The following is an 18,835-nucleotide window of genomic DNA, read 5'->3' on the forward strand; positions in this document are numbered from 1 at the left end:
AGGGGGGGGCGGAGCCCGCAGTTTCCCCCCGGCCCCGCGCTGCTGTCGGTGCCCCGTAAAAAGCTGTTTTGGGGTGGGGGTGGGGTGCTGCCCCCGCCCCTCTCCCTTTTTTTGGAGTAGAAATAAATATTTTGCACACGGCCCCTCCCTGGGGGTGCTTTGGGGGTGAGGGTTATTAATTTGGGGTTAATTAAGGATTGCCCGCTGAGTTAATTAGGGCAGCGCTCATGCGAGAAGGAGGGAACCCGGGGAGGGGTTACTGGGGCGGAAAACGGGGACGGGCGGGGGGCAGCGCGCCGGCGGGAACCCAGAGCAAGCTCCGCCCCTTTCCCCGCCCGCGTCGCACTGGCCACGCCCACTAAGAGCAAAACATCCGGGCGCCAGGCCACGCCCACAAAACTAAGCCACGCCCATAAAGCTGAAGCCACGCCCCCGCTGAGCACGCCCCCGCCGTTCCTTAAGGCCACGCCTCCATCTGAAAAACCCTCCCCGGAAGTGGAGGGGCGGGGCGGCGCTGTCGCAGTGCGCGGCCGGAGGCAGCGGAGCCGCCGGCCCCCAGCGGCCGGGTCGGGCCGGGCCATGAAGGGGAAGGAGGAACGGGAGCGGGAGGGCGGCGGCGGTGCGGCCGGGCCGGGGGCCACGGGGCCGGGAGCGGGGGGAGGCAGCCCCGAGAAGAGTCACAGCGCGCAGGAGCACAAGGAGCAGGGCAACCGGCTCTTCGGCGGCCGCAAGTACCCTGAGGCCGCTGCCGCCTATGGCCGCGCCATCGTGAGTGTCTCCCGGGCCTGGGCCTCCCCGCCTCCGCCCCCGATCCGGTTCCCCTTCTCCCGACCTTCCCGTGCCCCCCTATCCAGGGCCCTGTACCTGCCCCCTCCCTCCCCCGCGGTGTCCCCCTGCCCCAGACCCTGTCGTCCCCCCCCCTTCTCCGGGTGTCCCCCTGTCCGGAGAGGGTCCTGTCCCCTCACCCGCTGGTATCCCCCTGCTCAGGGCCCTGTCTGTCTCCCTCTTCCCCTCCCCCTCCCAGTGTCCCCTCCCCAGGGCCCTGTCCCCTCCCAGCTGTCCCCATTCTCAGGGCCTGTTCTTACCCCGGTGCCCCACTGCCTAGGGCCCTGTCCCCACTTGTGTCCCTAGGCCAGCCCCTGTTGGCTGTAAGGCTGTGGGTCACCCCCCCAGGTTGCCCCCCACACCACCCCATGGGGCTGCAGCTCCCAACTTATCCCCTCCCAGCTCAGCAGGGAGGTGGCATTCCAAAGCTGGATGACAGCACCCTGTTGTCCCACGCCCGTCACTTGGTCACCTGGCTGCTCCCCGTGGCATCCCCGTGGGCAGGGAAGTGACGCGTGGTTGCCCCACAGAACCGGAACCCCTTGGTGGCCGTGTACTACACCAACCGGGCGCTGTGCTACCTGAAGATGCAGCAGCACGACAAGGCGCTGGCCGACTGCAAGCGGGCGCTGGAGCTGGACGGGCAGTCGGTCAAGGCTCACTTCTTCCTGGGGCAGTGCCAGATGGAGATGGAGAACTATGACGAGGCCATCGCCAACCTGCAGAGAGGTGAGCGGCGGCCAAGCGGGAGCCGTCCCCGTGGTGCGGCTGGTCTCTGAGAGCTGCTTTGTTCAACCCCCCCCCCCCTCCCACCACAGCCTATAACCTCGCCAAGGAGCAGCGGCTGAATTTTGGGGACGACATCCCCAGTGCGCTGCGCATCGCCAAGAAGAAGCGCTGGAACAGCATCGAGGAGAAGCGGATCAACCAGGAGAACGAGCTGCACTCTTACCTGACCAGGCTGATCATGGCCGAGAAGGAAAGGTAACGGCAGCTCTCGTCCCACTTGACCTCCTGAGCCCCAAGGTGTGGATGTGATCCCGCTGGGGGTGACGTTTGTGGGACAGGAGGTGGGAGAAGGATCGAGCTGCTGGGAGGATCTCTCAGTGCCGTGAGGCTGTCGCAGCTCTGAGCACAATTCCCCAGCCTCCCCCAGCCTGCAGAGCCCTGGGGCTGGGTCAGCAGCAGCGCCCTGTTGTTGCTGCTGCTCCGTGTCCTCCCTGCTGCTCCTTGCCCTCACCGCTGCCTCTTTCACAGGGAGCTGGCCGAGTGCCGGAAGGCTCAGCAAGAAGAAAACGTGGATGAGAGCCGGGGCCGCGTTCAGCTGGCCGGCATCGAGGCCAAACACGTGAGTGGCTGTGTGGGCATAGTACGCAGGAGGGAAGCAGGGCTCCCCAAAACCTCCCTGGTGCTGCTCCCTCCCCTCGCTGGCTCCACACGAGCTGCTCTCACCGGATTTCCATCCCCCTTGTGCATCCTCCTGTCCCAGCCTGGCAGCGGTGCTGCTTGCTCGTGCCCCGCCAGCTGCGTACCCGTGATTCCTCGACAGCTGTGCGATGTGAGCAGCTCGTGGCCACGTGTAGGTCTGCGTGGTGTCCTGGAGCAGGGGACTAATCCCGGGATAAAAATAGCCCCACAAAGGACGGTTATTTTTAAGCTGGATCATTTGTGCCATGCAGTTTGGTTGGGAGGGGTGGGAGCCGGGGGCTGTGAACCAGAGGATCTGGCTCTGGACCTGTGGCCGGATCCCTGCCCACGCTGCGGAGTCGGTCCCTTCTGTGGGCAATAAGTGCCCTGAGCACCCACAGAGTGTGGGGTTGCTTTCTGCCGGCAGCTTGTTGACATGAGGCTGTGCCCCCACTCAATAAAAGTTCCTCTTCCAGGACAAGTACCTGGCGGACATGGATGAACTCTTCTCTCAGGTGGATGAGAAGAGGAAGGTGAGTGTGCCCCTGCACATGCTCCCTGCTCTCCCAAGCCGGGGCTGCTTGCACTAACCCGCTTTAGTCCCCGCTGCCAAGGTGATGCTGTGGCTTAAATCTTCCTCTGTCTGAGCTGATGTGCTGCGCAGCTGCATCCTCACCACCACCTCCCAGCCCTTTCTTATTTTGCTGCTGCGTTTGTCCAGCACCTCCTAACCCAGCTCCGCTTCTCTCGAGCCAGAAGCGTGACATCCCTGACTACCTATGCGGGAAGATCAGTTTTGAGCTGATGAGAGAGCCCTGCATCACGCCCAGCGGGATCACGTACGACAGGAAGGACATAGAGGAACACCTCCAGGTACTGCAGAGATGGGGGCTGTCCTGCGCTGCTGCCTCCTCCCCTGGCAGCAGCGGGGAGTTTTGGGCTCAGACGCTGCACCCCACCCCCTGGTGCCGCTGGCCTGGGGCCAGGTACGCAGTGTAACCGGTTCCTGGCCACCTCCTCCCTTGCAGCGCGTGGGTCATTTCGATCCCGTGACGCGGAGTCCCCTGACCCAGGACCAGCTCATCCCCAACCTCGCCATGAAGGAGGTGATCGACGCGTTCATCTCGGAGAACGGCTGGGTGGAAGATTACTGAGGGCCGAGGGGTGATGCTGCCCCCCCCCCCCCCCCCGTGGGCTCTCCCCAGCCGCAGGCTGCTCGCGCTGGGCTGGCACCATGCCTTACTCCCTGTCTGTCTGTCCCCCCCTCTGCTCTGGGTGCCCAGAGCCCCGTTGGCAGTGCTGAGCGAGGGTCCATCGCCTTCTCCCCTTCCTGCAGAACCGCAGCAGCTGGGTGGGAGCGTAGTGCTCGGGGAGGCCTGGCTGCTGGTGGGGAGGGGGGGCCAGGAAGGGCCAACAGTGCTGTCATCGCCCCGAGGGAAGGGACAGGACCCCTCCATGCTGACAATCTCCAAAGGTCACTCTCCAGGGCAGGAGCAGGGTGTGGAGCTGCCTGAGGCAAGTGCTGGTGATCCCTGCGCTGCTCTGGCTGCCTCCCCTCCCCGTGTACATAGGTTTTCTTCCATTCCATCTCCTGTGGGGACAGGGTCGTGTCTCCCTGGTTCCTGTAAATAGCTATGTGCTGGGGTGGGAGATGTTTTCTCTGCCCCTCCTGCCTTGCTGTAGGGCTTCTGGGAAACCACTGTCGCTGGGTTGGAAGTGGGGGGGCTGCCTGCGTATGCCCTCCCCTGCCAGCCTTGGGGCTGGGGTTCCTGGGAGCAGGTTTATTTTCCTTCTAATGAAATCCCTTTTGAGAAAAAAAAAAAAAAGAGGAAAAAAAAAAAAAAGAAAACCACCAACCCTGCATTGGACTGAGGCTGCAGTGTGTGGGGCAGTGGCGGCGCTGGGTGGTTGGCCCGCAGCCTGCCTGGCTTCTGAGCGCTCTCTGGACAGTTTGCCAATGTCATTAAAACAAAACAAAAAACATTCAGCAATAAATGTGAAAAGAGCTCGAGTGCTTCAGGAGCCTCTCTGCAGGGGAGGGGGGAGAGCAGGGTCCACTGCTCTGCAGCAGGGGCACTCTGTCCCAGGTGTGTCCTGGGGGCTTGTGCTGATGCATTTGAGCTTTTCTGTACCTGGGTAAACCCGAACTAGCTGTATGGGACAGCAGAGGTGGGGCTGGAAGGTGTGTGACTGGGGTGCAGGGACACGTGGCAGCCCACTGACCGTGGCTGGGGACCTGGGGGCTGTTTGCTGGCATTCCCCTTTGGCTGCCTTGGGGTCAGCGCTGGCATCGAGGCACAGGTTCAGCCACCCCCACACACAGCAAAGGCTGCTCCAGTGGAAAGGGCAGCAGCAGCCCCCGTGCCTGTCCCACCCTGCCTGGGGGGGCTGGGGCTCATCCCAGCTGTGGGCAATGGGGATGGTGTGAGACACACACAGCGCTACATCAGTGTCAAGTTTAATCCAGGGGGGTGGGAAAAACCCAGTTAAAAACCACAGTTCAGGTGCTTGGTCCCAAAACCAGGGTTGGAGGGGCGGCTGTTGGCACTGCCCTGGTCCCAAGCTCATTGGATGCTCCGGGATGAGACAGGGATGCTGGTGGCTGTCCTCAGGCACAGGGGGACGCAGGTGCCCGGCGCTACCCCAGGAAGGTGGAGATGAAGACGCTGGTGTCCAGGTTGAGCGTGGCGTGCCACCAGCGGTCAGGGAAATACAGCACCTGGGGGGAGAGCGCAGCGGGAGTGCCCGGGGGGGTTGGGGGGAGCAGCCCTGTGCCCTCCTGTGTCTCACAGCATGGTGAGGAGGGCACGGAGCCACTGCAGGACTCACCTCCCCGGGTCGGATGGTGCACTCCAGCGGGCGTTCCGCCGGCGGCAGCGTGGGGTAGGTGTGCTGGAGCCAGGCCAGCGTGGTCTCGTTGGGGTGGAAGTGGGGAGTTTTATCGGGTGGGTACAGGAACCAGCGCTGGAAGGGAGGCAGCGGGGAGGCACAGCCCTCAGTGACCCCCTCAGCGCCCCTCGATTTCCTGCCCCATGGGCAGCGCTCACCTTCCTGCCAAAGATCACCTCGGAGTAACCTGGGCCGTGCCAGTGGAAGGGAACGCCAGAGCCGGAGCCTGGGGGGGGGGAAACATGTGCTGTGCCAGCCCTGAGATGCCCGCACCCCGTGCCAGCCCGGCACCCACCTGCGATCCCAAAGCTGTAGGCTCCGCTGGTGCCCGGGATGCGGAAAGGCGGTGGCACATAGTGCTGGAAGAGGGATCCCCACTCGGTGAAGTTGTTGTCTCCGAAGAAATAGAGAGTGTCTGAGGAAGGGGGGGGGGGGGCACAGGGCCGTGAGGAGCAGCGAGGAACGGGCGCTGGGGGCGGGGATGTGCAGGGGCCGCGCTACCCACCGCTGCCCAGAGCCGCCGGGTCCTGCGGCTTCAGGAGCCGCTCCACGTACTCCTGGAAGGGGACGTCCACTGCGGGCAGGGGGACAGCTCAGGGAACTGCGGGGACAGCGGGACGGGGGGCAGCCGGCCCCCGCCGCGCCCTCACCTTTGCGGTACGAGTACGTGTTGGCCGTGCTGAGGCGCACCAGGCGCTCCCCGAAGGCGGCCAGCAGCTTCTGGCGGGTGCAGAGGGCCCGGAAAGCCTGCGGGCAGCGCGGCACTGCCACCGGCCCGGTGCTACCAACCCCGGCGCCGCCGCCGACCCCGGCTCCCCCCGCTCCCCGCGTCCCCGGCGCCGCCCGGCACTCACCGAGTTGTCGGTGACCCCGCGGAGGATGACGGGCCGGGAGAAGGCGAACCTGGCAGAGAGCAGCGCGACCGGGGCGGTCCTCAGCGGGGACCGGGCCCTGAGCCCCGGACCCCCGGGGGCACAGGGGCCGCCCCTGTGACCCCGCTATCTCCCCCCCGCCCTTCACCCCGGAGCTGCCCGTACCGCTGCAGGAAGAGCGCGGGGCTCATGGAGCCGTCGGCCCGCTCCACCGTGCACCGCTGCTCCTCCGGTACATCGCCCGCCTGCCTGCAACGGGAGAGCGCTCGGTGCCGGCCCCGGTAGCAGCGGCAGCGGCATCCCGCCTTACCGGCCGCCCTTACCAGCCGCCCGCACCGCCCGCGAGCCGGGCCCGGGCCCAGGCCAGGGGCAGGAGCACCGCCAAGAGCCGCCGTGTTGCCGCCATGGCAGCGGCCCCGGGACTGCAACTCCCAGCATGCACCGCGCCGCCCCGCGCTACGGTGCCCCGCGAGGGACATTCCTTAAAGGGGCAACGCCTTAAAGGGGCCACAGCCGCGCCTAGGGGGGTGGGCCCCACAGGGTGTGAAGCAACGAGAAAGAGCCACGCTCCGCTTCGGATTTAATTCAGTACAAAATGGCTGCCCCCTAGAAATAAATACAGAGAGAGAGGTGGGAGGGCTGAGGGCTGCATCCCTGCAGCAGAAGCCTGCCAGCACTGCTTCCCCTTCCCCAGCCCCACAGTCCTGCTGCCCCCGTGCTGCCCCCGTGCTGCTGTTGGGCTCAGGTGTACTCGCAGAGGTGGCCGCAGCCCGCGGGGCAGTGCGAGCTGGTCTCCAGCCACTTCATGATGTGCTGCAGGTGGCCGCCGTGGCTGCAGCCCTGGCACCAGACAAAGAGCCCCTTCACCACGTGGTGGCACACGGCGCACATGCTGGCACACTGCCGACACCTGTGCAGGAGAGAAGGGGTGGGTAAAGAGCCTGACACCGTGCCCCCCAATCCTCCCGCTCCCTCTCGCTCCCCTGCCCTCACCTGTCACAGATCCAGCCCCTGTTGCTCATGGGCCGCTTGCAGTTGCTGCAGTTGATGTGGAGGGTGGTGGAGGCTTGGTTGAGGCAATTGATGGCGCGGCACGTGCTCAGCTTGATCACCTCGTTGGAGATGTTCCAGAGCTGGAAGCGCTGCAGCAGGTCGATGTAGGAGGTGTACCAGTGCTCCTGGGGACGGGTGCACACAGCTCAGCGCCAGCTCCCCACCACCATCCCAACCCCAGCACCCAGAGACTGAGTCCCAGCTCGTCCCCACATCAGCAAAGTGGTGCACCAGCGCTGGAAAGAGCCTTCCAGAAAGGGACTCGGATTAAAAGCAGCGAGGAAAAGGCAGCAGGCACCCACTCCAGGGGCAGGAAGGGGCAGCGGAGGGGCTTCCTGGGGGTACCTGGGTCTGCTCATCGATCTCCTTGCGGATTCGGTCTCCCAGCACGATGAGCACAGACACGGCCGTCTGCACGTCCCCCTGCTCGGCGTAGAAGAGCAGCGTGTCGCGCACGATGGGGTTGAAGAAGTCGGTGGGCAGGCGGTTCTCATAGAGAGAGTGGGAGATGGAGATGAGGGAGAAGGACTCCACGGGTGTCAGGGACACCGTCTCGGCCTCGTTGCCGCTGACGTGGGGGGAGTCAGCCTTGTCCTGCAGGTGGTCCAGGGCTGATGGGTTGTCCACGATTTCATGGCGCAGGGGGAAGGCTTCCTGGGGAAGGCTGTACTCCTGCTCTTCTGCTGCAAGGAAAGCCACGGGGAATGAGTACAGAAGGGCAGGAGAAGATCCAGCTGCAATGGCCAGAGGACAGGAGCAGCTCTTGCTCACCATGCGGGTTCTCGTGGTCCATCATATACAGGTCATCCTCATCCGCCTCCACGTCTCCCAGCAAGTAGTCTGCAGGGACATCGCTGCCCTCTGTCTCCTCATTGTCTGTGTGCCCGGGGAGAGAGAAATCAGCACGTCCACCCCCGTGGCCAAGTGAGGATGCACACCCCGTGCCCAAGGATCAGCATACTCCCATTACAGGATACATTCACCCCTTTATCCCACACCAGAGCCACCTATGTCTGCGACTGTGCCACCAGTCATCACCTGAGGAACAGCCCCAGGACTTGGACTGTGCCCACCCCATAAATGTTACCCTCGTTGTTGATCAGGGTGGAGGAGGAATCCATGAGGATATTTTCCGTGCGGCTTTCTCCTTTGCTGCGATCCAGCCTCGACTCGCTGCCCAGCCCAGAGGGGATGTCCTTCAGGTTAAAGCTGGGAGAGAAGTCACTTGCTTAATTTAAAAGTCACAGTATACAGACTGGCTATATGTCTGCAGCTGCTGTTTCAACGGTGAAACAAAAGACATGGTAATTTTGCAGAGAGCAAAGTCAGCTGTACCCACTTTATAACTTAAAAACCTTAATCCACCACAACTGTAAGCACAGCCCTTTCTCCCCTCCTGGCATCTCTGTGCAGCCATCACAGAGGCGCCTACAAAGGTTTCCTTAAGCAACTTCAGAGCTGAGCAGACACTTGACTCCATTCCTTCATGTTTACATTCAGCTTAGAAGTGGGTAAATAGGAGCTGCCTCTCTGCACAATGCTCTATTTGTTATGCATCGCTGCTCGCAGGCTCCACCGGGACAGAAAAGGAGCTGAAAGGAGCTGATGCAGAGCCGTGCTTTCCAGTCTGGACCTGTGATTTTGAGGTGGTGGCAGACAGTGACCTGTCTAGCTGCAGAACTTGGCTGGTGGCAGGGCGATGGAGTCTCTGCCGCTCACCCTGGGCACCCAGCCCTGTGAGGTCTAAGAACTAATTAGGAGCCCTCACTCCTCTCTTTCATACGTCATTCAGAAGAGGAAAAACAAGTTTTCCTGCTTCATCAGCATGCAGTGAGGTTCCAAACCCCACAAACTACCGACAGAGAGGAGCTGTTCTCTCCCCTCAGAAGAGGGAGACCTCTCTGATTGCAGTGAGATGGGGGTTCTGCATCCTCAAACCACACCACATCGAGGTTCACACCCTGTTTCAGAGAGAGGAAGCAACAGCAGAAGCCCACAAGGCTCGAGGCCAGGCTGGCCGCTCTCTTCTCACACCCACACGGGAAATGGCTGCACTCGGTTGACACCACCCTATAGAGCAGCGTGGGCCTGAGGCTGGGGCTCTGCTCTGCTGCTCGTGGAGCTGCTCCCTTACCTGTTCATGAGCGGGAGGGTGGTGCTGCCTTTCCCCATGCTGTGGTTGAGGTTAGTGGACGACACGGTGCCGAGGCTGGAGTATATGATCCGGAGCATTGTCCACGTTTGAGCCACCTGCGTGTGAGAGCCACATTCAGAGCTCACCTCTCATAAAAGCAGCCCCTGATTCCTGTCATCTGTCAGTCTACCAGGATAAGAAGGCCCATGGGGATGTCAAGCATCTGGGCACAGAAGGAAATTTGCGCTTGCTGTAGGCAATGGCACTACAGATCTGTACTAGGGCTGAGTGAAACCTCCTGATGACAGCAAACGGACAGAGGGACAGAACAGCAGTGCCAGCGCCTCCACCCGTGCTCACCTGGTTGCGGTCCAAGCCCTTGGCCACCTTGGCATTGTGGTCGCAGAGCTCAGCCAGGGGCCTGCCGGCCAGTGCGTACTGCTTGGCAGTGTGCACGAACCAGTCCATGCTGCCGCTCTCCACGTCCGTCTCGAAGACGCTGAGGGCGCTGGAGGAGGAGATGTACTCAAACTGCTCCGTGGGGTCCAGCTTGCGCTTGAAAAAGATGGGGTGGCGGCGGTCCCCGATGTAGGGCTTGCGGTTGGAGTCGGAGGAGATGAGACTTTCCTTGGCTGCGAAGGCCAGGTCTCCGTAAAGGCTGTAGCACAGCCCCTCGGGGTTGGCTCGATCGATGGGCTGGCTGGCATCCTTGAAGATGTGCTGGTAGAGGGTGCTGTCCTTGGAGCCGGACAGGAGGAAGTAGGGGTCGTGGAGGTGACGCCACACGATGCCCGTGGTGACATCCTTGTGCTCCTCGAACATGGCGGAGGGGATGAAGGGCCGCCGCACGTCCCAGACATAGATGTTGTGGTCCACCATCATGGAGCAGGTGGCAATGTGATGCTTGCACTCCGGCCGCCACTTCACCCGGGCCACTGAGGCGATGGTCTGCACGCAGTAGATCTCCTTTGCCCGCGTGGTGTTCATGTCCCAAACCTTCACCATCTTATCCCGGCCGCCTGTTGCCAGCCAGCCCCTGTGAGAAGGATGAAGGAAGATGATGAGGCACCGGACAGCGGGGCGGGTGGTGCCCACAACACAGAGGTACCTATGTGCCAGGACATGAGTGAGCCGTGTCCATGCCACAGGAGGCAGCCGGACTGCAGTCACATCCTCCCACACATTGACCTAATGCCTCTGCTCTCAGACAACAAGGTCAGATAGCACCTTTCCCTCCTGTCTCAGAGTAAGGCCCTGCACTTTTGAAATCATGCTCCTCTGACAGGCTCCCAGTTCCCCCTACCCCCTTCTCCATCCTCAAGAAAAATTAACAATTGTTCCCATCTTCCAACACCAATGCAAGAGGCTGGGGTCAGAGAGCTCTGCTCTGGAAGGCCCCAGCCCATTTCTAGGGCTCTCTGCTGCTAACGTTGAGCAGCTGGCAGGGCTCAGCTCCATACTCACCGGTCCTCAGGGTGCCAGTCGCAGCAGAAGACGGGGCCGTTGTGAGCTGTGAACATCCTCTCGTAGCGGTCGGGTCGGCGGATGTCCCACAGCTGCACATTGCCGTTCTCAAAGGTGGCAGCGAAGGTGAAGTAGTCGCGGATGCTGAACTGCACATCACGCACGCTCTCCGACTGGCCTGAGTGGGGAAAGAAGTTGAGATGCAATAGGAGATAGCTCCAGTAGTGCTAACAACTAAGAACTGCAAAGCCTCGGCAGCATTGCTGCTGGGAGAGACACGGAGACCCCCAGCCCTGAGAAGAGGGAAGCAGGGCCCAATGCACTCCCACCGAGCCTTACTGAGCCCACACTGAGCAGCCAAAGCCTCTCAGCTCGCTCCCTGCCTGCTCCAAGCACCAGGCCTCATGCTCAACCCTCCTCACGATTCTGGGCAAGCATAGGGACAAGCAAGAGGTCGGGCTCATACCAGAGAAGGTGCTGACAGAGTCCTTCTTGCGCAGGTCAAAGCACTTCATGTAGCCGTCCTGGGAGCCGCTGAGCAGCATGTACACCTCGGTGGGGTGGAAGCAGACCTTGTTGACGGTGCGCTTGTGCTCGGTGAACAGCTGGTCCTGCTTATTGCGGGACGGCTTGCCCAGGTTCCAGGTGACCACCACGCCATTGGTGGCGGCGGTGGCCAGCAGGTTCTCGTCCATCTGGTGCCACACCACGTCGGCGCAGCTGAAGTTCAGCGAGGGCTTGCGGCCCACACGGAGGTTCAGCTTCTCCACGAACTGCTCCTCCTCGATGGAGTAGATCTTGAAGATGTTGCGGCCGGCCACCACCACCTGGGCTGCGTCGCGGCACACGCTGATGGCGTTGGCAGGGGCATCCAGGTGACAAAACATCGTGCGCCCCGTCAGCGTGTTGCCCCCCAGGGCCGTGCTCACCCTGGCCATCTTCTCCATGGCCGTCCTCGGTGCAGGGTCCCCTCTCCGGGAGCGGGCTCGGAGGCTGGCAGCCCCGCAGGCTGCATCCAAGCCCCAGCGGCCGCCCCGCGTCCCCTCAGCCAGCGCTGGTCAGGGGTGGGCTCGGCTCCAGGGTGTTCTGGGGCTGCATCAACTGCTTGGGAGGCAGAGAGGCCAAAGCTCGCTTGGTACCTGTGAGGAAAGAGACACAGCTCATGCCAGGCTCGGTGGCCACTCCTTGAGGTGCTCCCCACGGCTCCCTGCTACCTCTGTGTGTAGGAACAGCTCTCTGTGGGGCCAGGGGCTGCTGAAGGCCACGGGGGCTGCCCGGGGAGCTCCCCCCAGCCCCTCTCCCTCCAGCCAGGCCCCCTGAGCCCCTCAGGGCCTGTATTCCCACGTCTCAGGGCCCGCTGTGACCCACAGCCCTCTCAGAGCCCCTTCAGAGCCCCCACAGGGCCTGCTCCAGGCCCGCAGCCCCCTCAGAACGCCCTCAGTGTCCCTCACGGCCCCGCCAGGGCCTGCTCCCACCCCACAGCCTCCTCAAAACCCCCTCAGGGCCTACTCCTGACCCACAGCTCCCTCAGTACCCCCTCAGAACACTGCCGGAGCCCGCCGTCACCCCCCACCCACCACGAGTTCCCCCCTCAGAGCCTCCCATCGCCCCTCGTACCGCAGCCCCTCCGGCAGCACCGGCCCCGCAGGCCCCGCCGGCCTACGCCCCGCCCCTCTTCCGCTAAGCCCCGCCCACTTCCGCCGCCAAGGAAAGCGGCGCCCCCGTGTCAGGCCACGCCCCCTGACCTTGGCCACGCCCCCACGTCAGGCCACGCCCACGGCGGAGCGCGGCGGGCGGGATGCGTTGGGGTGTAGCGAGGAGCGGGGGACACGGGGGGGGCGATGGGGGTGCACTGGGGGATAGGGGAGATGTGGTGGAATGGGAGAGTGTGCTGGGGGTTACGGGGAGACATGGGAGTTATGGGGGGCTCTGGAGGTTTGGGAGCGTATGGGGGTGCATGGGGGGTACGGGGGGCACTGGGGTGTAGGGATACACTGGGGATATGGGAGGATCTGGGACGTAGCTGGGGTTGCGCCGGGGGATATGAGGGGGTGCGGTGGAGTATGGGGGTGCACTGGGGGGATATAGAGCCTATAGGGGGTGGATTCAGAGCTGGGGATGTGCACCGGGGATGTGGGAAACGTGGAGAGAACTGGCGGTGCGCTGGAGGATATGGGGAGACACGGGCAGGGAAATGGGGGGGGGTCACGAGGGTGCACAGGGAATGTGGGGTTATGGGAGGGTATCGGAGGTGGCTGGGGAACATGGGGAGGCACTGGGGATATGGGGGTACACTACAAGCTTAGGCATACATGGGGGGTATGGTGGTGCACCGAGAGGTTTGGAGAGATGGAGGATATAAGGCTGCACTGGAGATAGGGAGGAAGTGGGGCATGGGGTTGCACTGGGGGGTGTGGGGGTGCACTGTGCCTTAGGGGTATGTGGGGGTGGATGAACAGGAGGTGGGCTTGCAGGAGGATGGGGCACACTAAGGGGGTGCACTGCAGGGGGTGCTGATGTGGGACCAGCTCTGCTGGCACCCCCAGCTCAGGGCACCCCCAGACCACGCTCCTACCTCACCTGTGGCTTTGCTCCCCGCTTCCATCTTCCTCTGGGGGCAGATCCCACTCACCCTGGTCCTGTGAGGAGGAGCCCCTGCACGTGTCCCCACCTGACCCCATCCCCTGACCCCCTTGAGTACGTGCCAGCAGTTTTAGGGGTGCCACCCTGACCTGGCTCACCCCAGCCCCCTGTCAGGGCCAGAACCTCGGGCTGTTTTGGGACCAGAAATGGGCGTTTTGGACAAAGGAGCCAGCGGAGGCGGCGGGTGGTGCAGCAGTTCCTTCCCGGCCGTTACAAAGGCAAAACAACCCGAAAGCGTGTCCGTGTCCGTGCCCGTGTCTGTGCCTGTGCCCCATGCCCGGCTCAGCCCCCAGCTCCCAACATGTGGGGCACCCCGAGGTGCCAGCTGGGCCTTGCAGTGGGGCAGTTTGGTGGCACCCGGGCGATGGCTTTAGGTCTGGAAGAAGTGGCGTCGCATCCCAAGGTGACGTCCCCCTGCCTTCGCTCGGCGTCCTCGTTGTCCCCGTGCCACCTGCGAGCCGCAGTGGGACACAGGGCCAGACCCCCAGCCCCATGGGGGCAGTGGGACCCATCCCAGCCGGATGAGTCACCGCTGGACATAGAGTGGCCACAATGGCGGTGGCCCCACATCCCCCCATGTTCCCCAGGCGGTAAAGGGGTGACGGCCCCTAGCAGCGAGGGGACACGTTGCCCCACTGTCCCCAGTGGAAACGGGGCACAGTAATGGTTGGGGGGGAGGAGGGAGGCCACGGCCTGACTGGGAGAGCTGTGCGGAGGGACTGGGTGGCAGCAGGGTGGCGGGTGCCACTTGTCACTGTCCCCCCTGCTGTGCCACGAGACTGAAGCAAGCGAGCATGCGAGGGTGGAGGAAAGCATCCTATGGATGGGCGAGGGGGGACGCACAGCACGGGGGGGTTGGCTCATTTCTCCCATCCGGGGATGCCCATGGCTCTGTGCAGGGGGTCCCAGGCTCCCGTCCGTGCAGCACCCATGGGTGCCAAAAAGCAAGGATCTCCTCTCGCTGTGCCCGGGCCCCTCGGTGGCTGTGAGGCAGGGGCAAGTGGGGGGGTGCTGGCATCCGGGGCGTCAAGGCGGGGGCTTTACACGTGGGTCAGTTGAATGGGCAGCATCTTTTGCACCCCCCCTAATCCTGCCGACGGGAAGAAATGAGTCAGGTGCCGTCTCAGCTGGGTTTGGGGGGGCTGGTCCCCATCAGATGGGTGCTACTCGATGACCATGCAGCAGGGCAGGTGCTGGGAGAAGTATTTGAAGAGCTCTGGGGTGGCTCCGGGGCAGTTGGTGAGCTCCAGCTCCTCCAGCTCCTGCAGCTGTACCAGCCCCGAGAGGCCCGTGGTGGTCAACAAGGGGCAGCCTGCAGGTGGACAATGTCACCGTCACCATCGCTGTTACTGTCACCATGGTGTCCCCATCCATGTCCCCATCCTTGTCCCCATCCTCATCCCTGTCCCTGTATACCCATGTGGGTGCCACGGGAGTTGGGGTGTCCCTGGGCTGTGGGAACCCTGCCGTGCTGGGGGTCCTCTTGTCTGTCCCCAAGGACAGTCCTTGTCCCCATTCCCAGACACCTCCCGCCCCATGTGGGTCACCCCGTGCTCAGGTCTCACCAGCAAGAGACAGGAGGCGTAGGCTGCCCATGCCCAGGAGGTGCTTCAGGCCAAAGTCCTGCACCTGGAAAAGAAACAGGAGTGGGATCAGGATGAAGACAGGCAGAGGTGCCAAAAATGGGGTACAGCACCCATGGATCTTGAGGCTGAGTGAGGCAGGGTGGTGGGACTGAGTGATGGAGTAGGGTGGTGGAGCAATATGTTGGATTAGAGTAACAGAGTAGGGGAATACAGTAGGGTGATGAGATATGGAGATGGAACGTGGTGATGGGGCATGGTGTTGGTAACAGGTGATGGAACATGGTGGTGAGACATGGTGGTGGGGCAGGGTGATGGAATAGGGGATAGGACAGCATGATGGAGCTGAACCCTGCTGAGCCTACAGGTGCCCAATCCCTTCCCACATTCCTAGCCCCACATCACCCCTCTGCCCAGGGCTCTGAAACAGACCCAAGGCAGCACCCTGATTTCCCATCCCATCCCAGCCCAATGCCACCAGCCGTCTGGGCACATCCATGGGCTCCTAGTGTGGGCATCCCAGCCCTAGTTCTCCCCTACCTGGCAACACCAGCGCAGGTAGAGACTCCGCAGTGATGACATGGTGGACAGGTAGCTGAGACCAGTGTCAGTGATCCGCACACACCTGTGGAGACATAGGACAAGCAGATGAATTGTCCCCAGCCCGTGGCCACCTCACTGTGCCCACCACCCTTGGTGTGATCCTGTACCTGTCGAGCACCAGCTCCTCCAGCTTGTGCAGGTCACAGGCGATGTACTCCAGGGCCATGTCGGTGATGCGAGGGCACCAGGACAGGTCGAGGCTGCGTAGCTTGCGCAGGTTCTCAGCCACCAGCTCCACGCCATCATCTGTCACCTTGGAGCAGCCCGAGAGGCTGAGGACGCTCAGGTTGGGCAAGCTGTGCACCATGTTGACCACGCCGTGGTTGGTGATCTCCCAGCAGGAATTGAGGCGCAGGGTGTGGGTGGTGTAACCCTGCTTGGCGGTGAAGTAGGCGAGAGCCGTGTCCGTCACGTGGTAGGCTTGCAGGTTGAGCTCGGCGAGGTTGGGCAGGAGCTGTGAGATGGCTGCGATGGCATCATCAGCCACGTTGATGCAGTCGCTGACGCTCAGCGCTGTGATGCGGGCGTTGAGGCTCGACCACAGCCCGGCCTCCGTGAAGTCGTTGCAGCCCGACAGCTCCAGCCGCACCACACCCTGCATCTGCTCCAGCATCACCTGGCCGGGGGCAGCACAGAATCAGAGAACCATAGAATCCTAGAATCACTGAATATCCCAAGTTGAAAGGGACACACAAGGATCACTGAGTCCAACTGCTGACTCCCCACCCAAACCCTGTGTTTGAGAGCACCATCCCAGCACTTCTTGAACTCTGGCAGCTCTGTGCCATGACCTTTGCCCTGGGGAGCTTGTTCCATGCCTCTGGCAAAGAACATTTTCCTAATTCCCAACATGACCTTCCCCTGATGCAGCTCCATGCCATTCCCTCATACTCCATCACTCATCAGGCTTCATCCCATCATCCTTTGCTTCTTCCCGCTGCCCAGCCACAGCCTCACACAGTTGTTCCTTCCTGGCAGGGATGGGTAAAGGCTGTAGGTGCACCCATGGGTGATGGGGATGAATATCCTTCCCAAAAAGCTTGGGAGAGCAGCCCTGCACCCTCCTGGCACCCATGCCACAGGCAGAGGGACTAGTAGGGTGCAGATGCTGCCTGCCTGCCGATAGGATGGGGAGGAAGGCCACATGCTTGGTGGGGAAAGAGAAAGCTCTCACTGATGTGGACTGTAGCATGCTTGTTTCCAGGTGCTGTTGTGCTTGTGGAATGACGCATCTGGACCTGCTGTGCCAAAGCCTGGGGGCACTGACACATGGTGGGGAATCAAGCATTGTCCCCCAAACCTTCCCTCCACCTTGTGTGCAAACAGACTATGGAGACAGCACTAGGGACATCCTTGGGGACATCTCTTCAGGGCAATCCATGGTGCCACCTTTCTGGCATCTAACCCATCCCCAATCCCTGGCCATCTCACTGGTGCTGAGGCCACCTACCTCCAGCCCCGCATCCGTGATGGTTGACCTTTTAAGGCTCATGGACTTGACCCCCTTCTTGGACAAGGGGTAGTTGTCAATGAACTCACAAATGTCCAGGTCGGAGACACCCACGAGGCAGAAACCGTCAAAACCCCGCACAGCAAAGCCCTGCAGGCTGACAAACTCCTTCTCACCACCGGGCAGGACGTTGTAGAGCTCTTTGGTGTGCAGGACAGGTGTCAGACCCACCCAAAACTTGGGTTGGTAGAGCACCCGCCGCCACGCCTTGCACACCTGTGCCAACACGCACTTCTCGCACGCTGAAAAGTACCAGAAGAGGCGGTTGAGGATCTTCTCGTCCACCACCAGCTGCCTCTCTGAGGGTGAACCGGGCAGCCGTTCTGGAGAGGGATGCTCAGAGCCTGGGTTGGCCTCACTTGAGTTCAGTGCCACCAAGGAGGTGCCGGGAGGGGACGAGACGCCAGCCAGAGCGGCCAGGGAGAGCGGCGAGGCCAGGCTGGGGACGGGCAGGTCGCTGCGGGGTGCTAAGGCTGGGTTGAGGATGGCAGGCACGGAGGAAGGCTGGCACAGGCGGTTTTTCACGGCAGGGGTGCCTTTGGTGATGCTGGCAGAACCGAGGCCGTTGGGCTGTGTGGGGATCTTCACCAGTCCATTGCGAGGCAAACATGGGGGCTTGGTGTCGCCGTTTCTCGGGTTCGACATCTTCCACGGATCTCTCTGCAGCACAGAGGGGTGGTAAGCAGATGTTGGCCACCACTGGGCTCACTGGGAGGCATGGCTCAGGTGACAGAGTCTACACGTGCCATGCTGTGCAGTGAGCCTGTGCCGACTGGGTGCCATGGCTTGCAATGGCACCACAGCAAAGCAAGCCAATAAATATTTCAGCTGCAGCCAGGCAGGCTTTCAAACGGCCCTGCCACACCCCACCATGCATTATTAATCACATTTCCCTCCATAAATACAGAGGTGAATAATTGATGGGGGCTTGCCCCCCTCCACCAGCTGGTGCTTGGCGCTGTGCCCCACCAGTGTCATACCCATCCTGCCAACACCCTCTGCCCCAGCACACTGCGCTCACCCAGACTAAGCCCTGCCAAAGGACAAGGTTCCCATCTCCTTTAGGACCCAGCTTGAGATGGAGCCAGTGGAGGCTGGGCTTCCAGAACATCCAGGGGCATAGGAGGAGCTGGAGCCTGTGGAAATGGAGCCCATGGGTATCACAGGGACAGAGCTGTCACTCCCAGGTCCTGAGGGATGGGGACTGCTCAGTGACAGCCGTGCCTGAGTGGCACATTATTTTGTGGTTGCTAATGGGACCTGAGGACACAGGCACCAGCTCCCCCCCCCAGACCTGCAATAAAAGCTGAGAGTAAAGTGAGAAAATATTTTGGATGGCTGAGCTCTGGAGAAGGGGAGCCTGGCAGAAAGGGGACAGGAGGTGGCTGTGGCCGTAGCCCTGCTCTCTGACCCCAGGGAAGTGACCGAGGGCACCAAAGCGAGCAGGGTGCTGGCTGATGAGCCACATGTGTTGCTGGTGGCCCAGGTATGCAGGTTTTGGGGCTGTCCCACCCTGGAGACAGTGTTGGCCTAAGCCAGCCACTGTGCTGCATCCCGACAGCCCCCACAACCCCAAGACACAGTTAGAGATCTCCCTGCTGCCCCCAGCCCACTGCTCCAACCCTCCCATCATCCCCGTGTCCTACTGCACCAGCCAGAAGGGGAGCAGCCCCATGAATTGAAAGCCCAGGGATGCCCCACCAGCATGGTGGGGCTGAACATCAGCTTTCTTCCAGACTTTGCCCCACTCTTTAAGGGCTAATTTTCTGCCCATTCTCCTTGCAGATGGGAAGCAGCCAGTGGTGAAGCCTCTCGCCTCTCCAAGACAGCCCAGCACAATGGCAGTGGCATT

The 18,835-nt window shown here is 62.1% G+C and overlaps 4 protein-coding genes across 6 annotated transcripts; 1 reads left to right on the top strand and 3 right to left on the bottom strand.

Annotated features, from left to right (window-relative positions):
- On the top strand, positions 511–4,241 carry STUB1 (STIP1 homology and U-box containing protein 1). The gene is made up of 7 exons (XM_021411420.1): positions 511–768; positions 1,356–1,554; positions 1,644–1,809; positions 2,083–2,173; positions 2,709–2,765; positions 2,989–3,105; positions 3,261–4,241. Exons 1-7 carry the CDS (start codon positions 580–582, stop codon positions 3,384–3,386), a joined length of 945 nt encoding a protein of 314 aa, XP_021267095.1. The 5' UTR covers positions 511–579; the 3' UTR covers positions 3,387–4,241.
- Positions 4,675–6,535, bottom strand: JMJD8 (jumonji domain containing 8). Of its 2 annotated transcripts, XM_021411426.1 has the most exons (9): positions 6,317–6,535; positions 6,159–6,242; positions 5,976–6,024; positions 5,772–5,868; positions 5,627–5,695; positions 5,417–5,536; positions 5,280–5,347; positions 5,062–5,196; positions 4,675–4,951 (listed from the first exon to the last, which is right to left on the bottom strand). In XM_021411426.1, the coding sequence occupies exons 1-9, from the start codon at positions 6,397–6,399 to the stop codon at positions 4,871–4,873; spliced, it is 786 nt and encodes a 261-aa protein (XP_021267101.1). In that variant the 5' UTR covers positions 6,400–6,535; the 3' UTR covers positions 4,675–4,870. The 2 variants fall into 2 exon arrangements, with proteins under 2 accessions (XP_021267101.1, XP_021267102.1); XM_021411427.1 differs by lacking the exon at positions 5,772–5,868 and having other exon boundaries at positions 6,317–6,495.
- On the bottom strand, positions 6,562–12,351 carry WDR24 (WD repeat domain 24). Of its 2 annotated transcripts, none has more exons than XM_021411371.1 (10): positions 12,262–12,351; positions 11,111–11,783; positions 10,645–10,822; positions 9,541–10,216; positions 9,181–9,296; positions 8,134–8,255; positions 7,818–7,922; positions 7,392–7,726; positions 6,987–7,171; positions 6,562–6,903 (listed from the first exon to the last, which is right to left on the bottom strand). In XM_021411371.1, exons 2-10 carry the CDS (start codon positions 11,589–11,591, stop codon positions 6,735–6,737), a joined length of 2,367 nt encoding a protein of 788 aa, XP_021267046.1. In that variant the 5' UTR covers positions 11,592–11,783; positions 12,262–12,351; the 3' UTR covers positions 6,562–6,734. The 2 variants fall into 2 exon arrangements, with proteins under 2 accessions (XP_021267046.1, XP_021267045.1); XM_021411370.1 differs by having other exon boundaries at positions 7,392–7,729.
- FBXL16 (F-box and leucine rich repeat protein 16) lies at positions 13,488–17,644 on the bottom strand. The gene is made up of 5 exons (XM_021411398.1): positions 16,924–17,644; positions 15,581–16,089; positions 15,411–15,495; positions 14,853–14,916; positions 13,488–14,599 (listed from the first exon to the last, which is right to left on the bottom strand). Exons 1-5 carry the CDS (start codon positions 17,626–17,628, stop codon positions 14,451–14,453), a joined length of 1,512 nt encoding a protein of 503 aa, XP_021267073.1. The 5' UTR covers positions 17,629–17,644; the 3' UTR covers positions 13,488–14,450.

This window comes from Numida meleagris, chromosome 13 (assembly GCF_002078875.1).
Source record: "Numida meleagris isolate 19003 breed g44 Domestic line chromosome 13, NumMel1.0, whole genome shotgun sequence".
In the NCBI taxonomy this organism is placed as follows: domain Eukaryota; kingdom Metazoa; phylum Chordata; class Aves; order Galliformes; family Numididae; genus Numida; species Numida meleagris.

What these genes read in the sequence shown, in the direction of transcription:
- FBXL16 (XM_021411398.1), bottom strand. Translation starts at nt 17,628, where the DNA reads ATGTCGAACCCGAGAAACGGCGACACCAAGCCCCCATGTTTGCCTCGC. An exon ending in TCACGGATGCGGGGCTGGAG is followed by an intron (nt 16,090 to 16,923) that starts GTAGGTGGCCTC and finishes GCCCCCGGCCAG; the next exon opens with GTGATGCTGGAGCAGATGCA. An exon ending in ACGCCTCCTGTCTCTTGCTG is followed by an intron (nt 14,600 to 14,852) that starts GTGAGACCTGAG and finishes GTCCACCTGCAG; the next exon opens with GCTGCCCCTTGTTGACCACC.
- STUB1 (XM_021411420.1), top strand. Translation starts at nt 580, where the DNA reads ATGAAGGGGAAGGAGGAACGGGAGCGGGAGGGCGGCGGCGGTGCGGCC. An exon ending in CATCGCCAACCTGCAGAGAG is followed by an intron (nt 1,555 to 1,643) that starts GTGAGCGGCGGC and finishes CTCCCACCACAG; the next exon opens with CCTATAACCTCGCCAAGGAG. An exon ending in ACATAGAGGAACACCTCCAG is followed by an intron (nt 3,106 to 3,260) that starts GTACTGCAGAGA and finishes CCTCCCTTGCAG; the next exon opens with CGCGTGGGTCATTTCGATCC.
- JMJD8 (XM_021411426.1), bottom strand. Translation starts at nt 6,399, where the DNA reads ATGGCGGCAACACGGCGGCTCTTGGCGGTGCTCCTGCCCCTGGCCTGG. An exon ending in CTACAGCTTTGGGATCGCAG is followed by an intron (nt 5,348 to 5,416) that starts GTGGGTGCCGGG and finishes CCCCCCCCCCAG; the next exon opens with GCTCCGGCTCTGGCGTTCCC. An exon ending in AGGTGATCTTTGGCAGGAAG is followed by an intron (nt 5,197 to 5,279) that starts GTGAGCGCTGCC and finishes CCTCCCTTCCAG; the next exon opens with CGCTGGTTCCTGTACCCACC.
- WDR24 (XM_021411370.1), bottom strand. Translation starts at nt 11,591, where the DNA reads ATGGAGAAGATGGCCAGGGTGAGCACGGCCCTGGGGGGCAACACGCTG. An exon ending in GGACCACGAGAACCCGCATG is followed by an intron (nt 7,730 to 7,817) that starts GTGAGCAAGAGC and finishes CTTTCCTTGCAG; the next exon opens with CAGAAGAGCAGGAGTACAGC. An exon ending in AGATCGATGAGCAGACCCAG is followed by an intron (nt 7,172 to 7,391) that starts GTACCCCCAGGA and finishes ACCCGTCCCCAG; the next exon opens with GAGCACTGGTACACCTCCTA.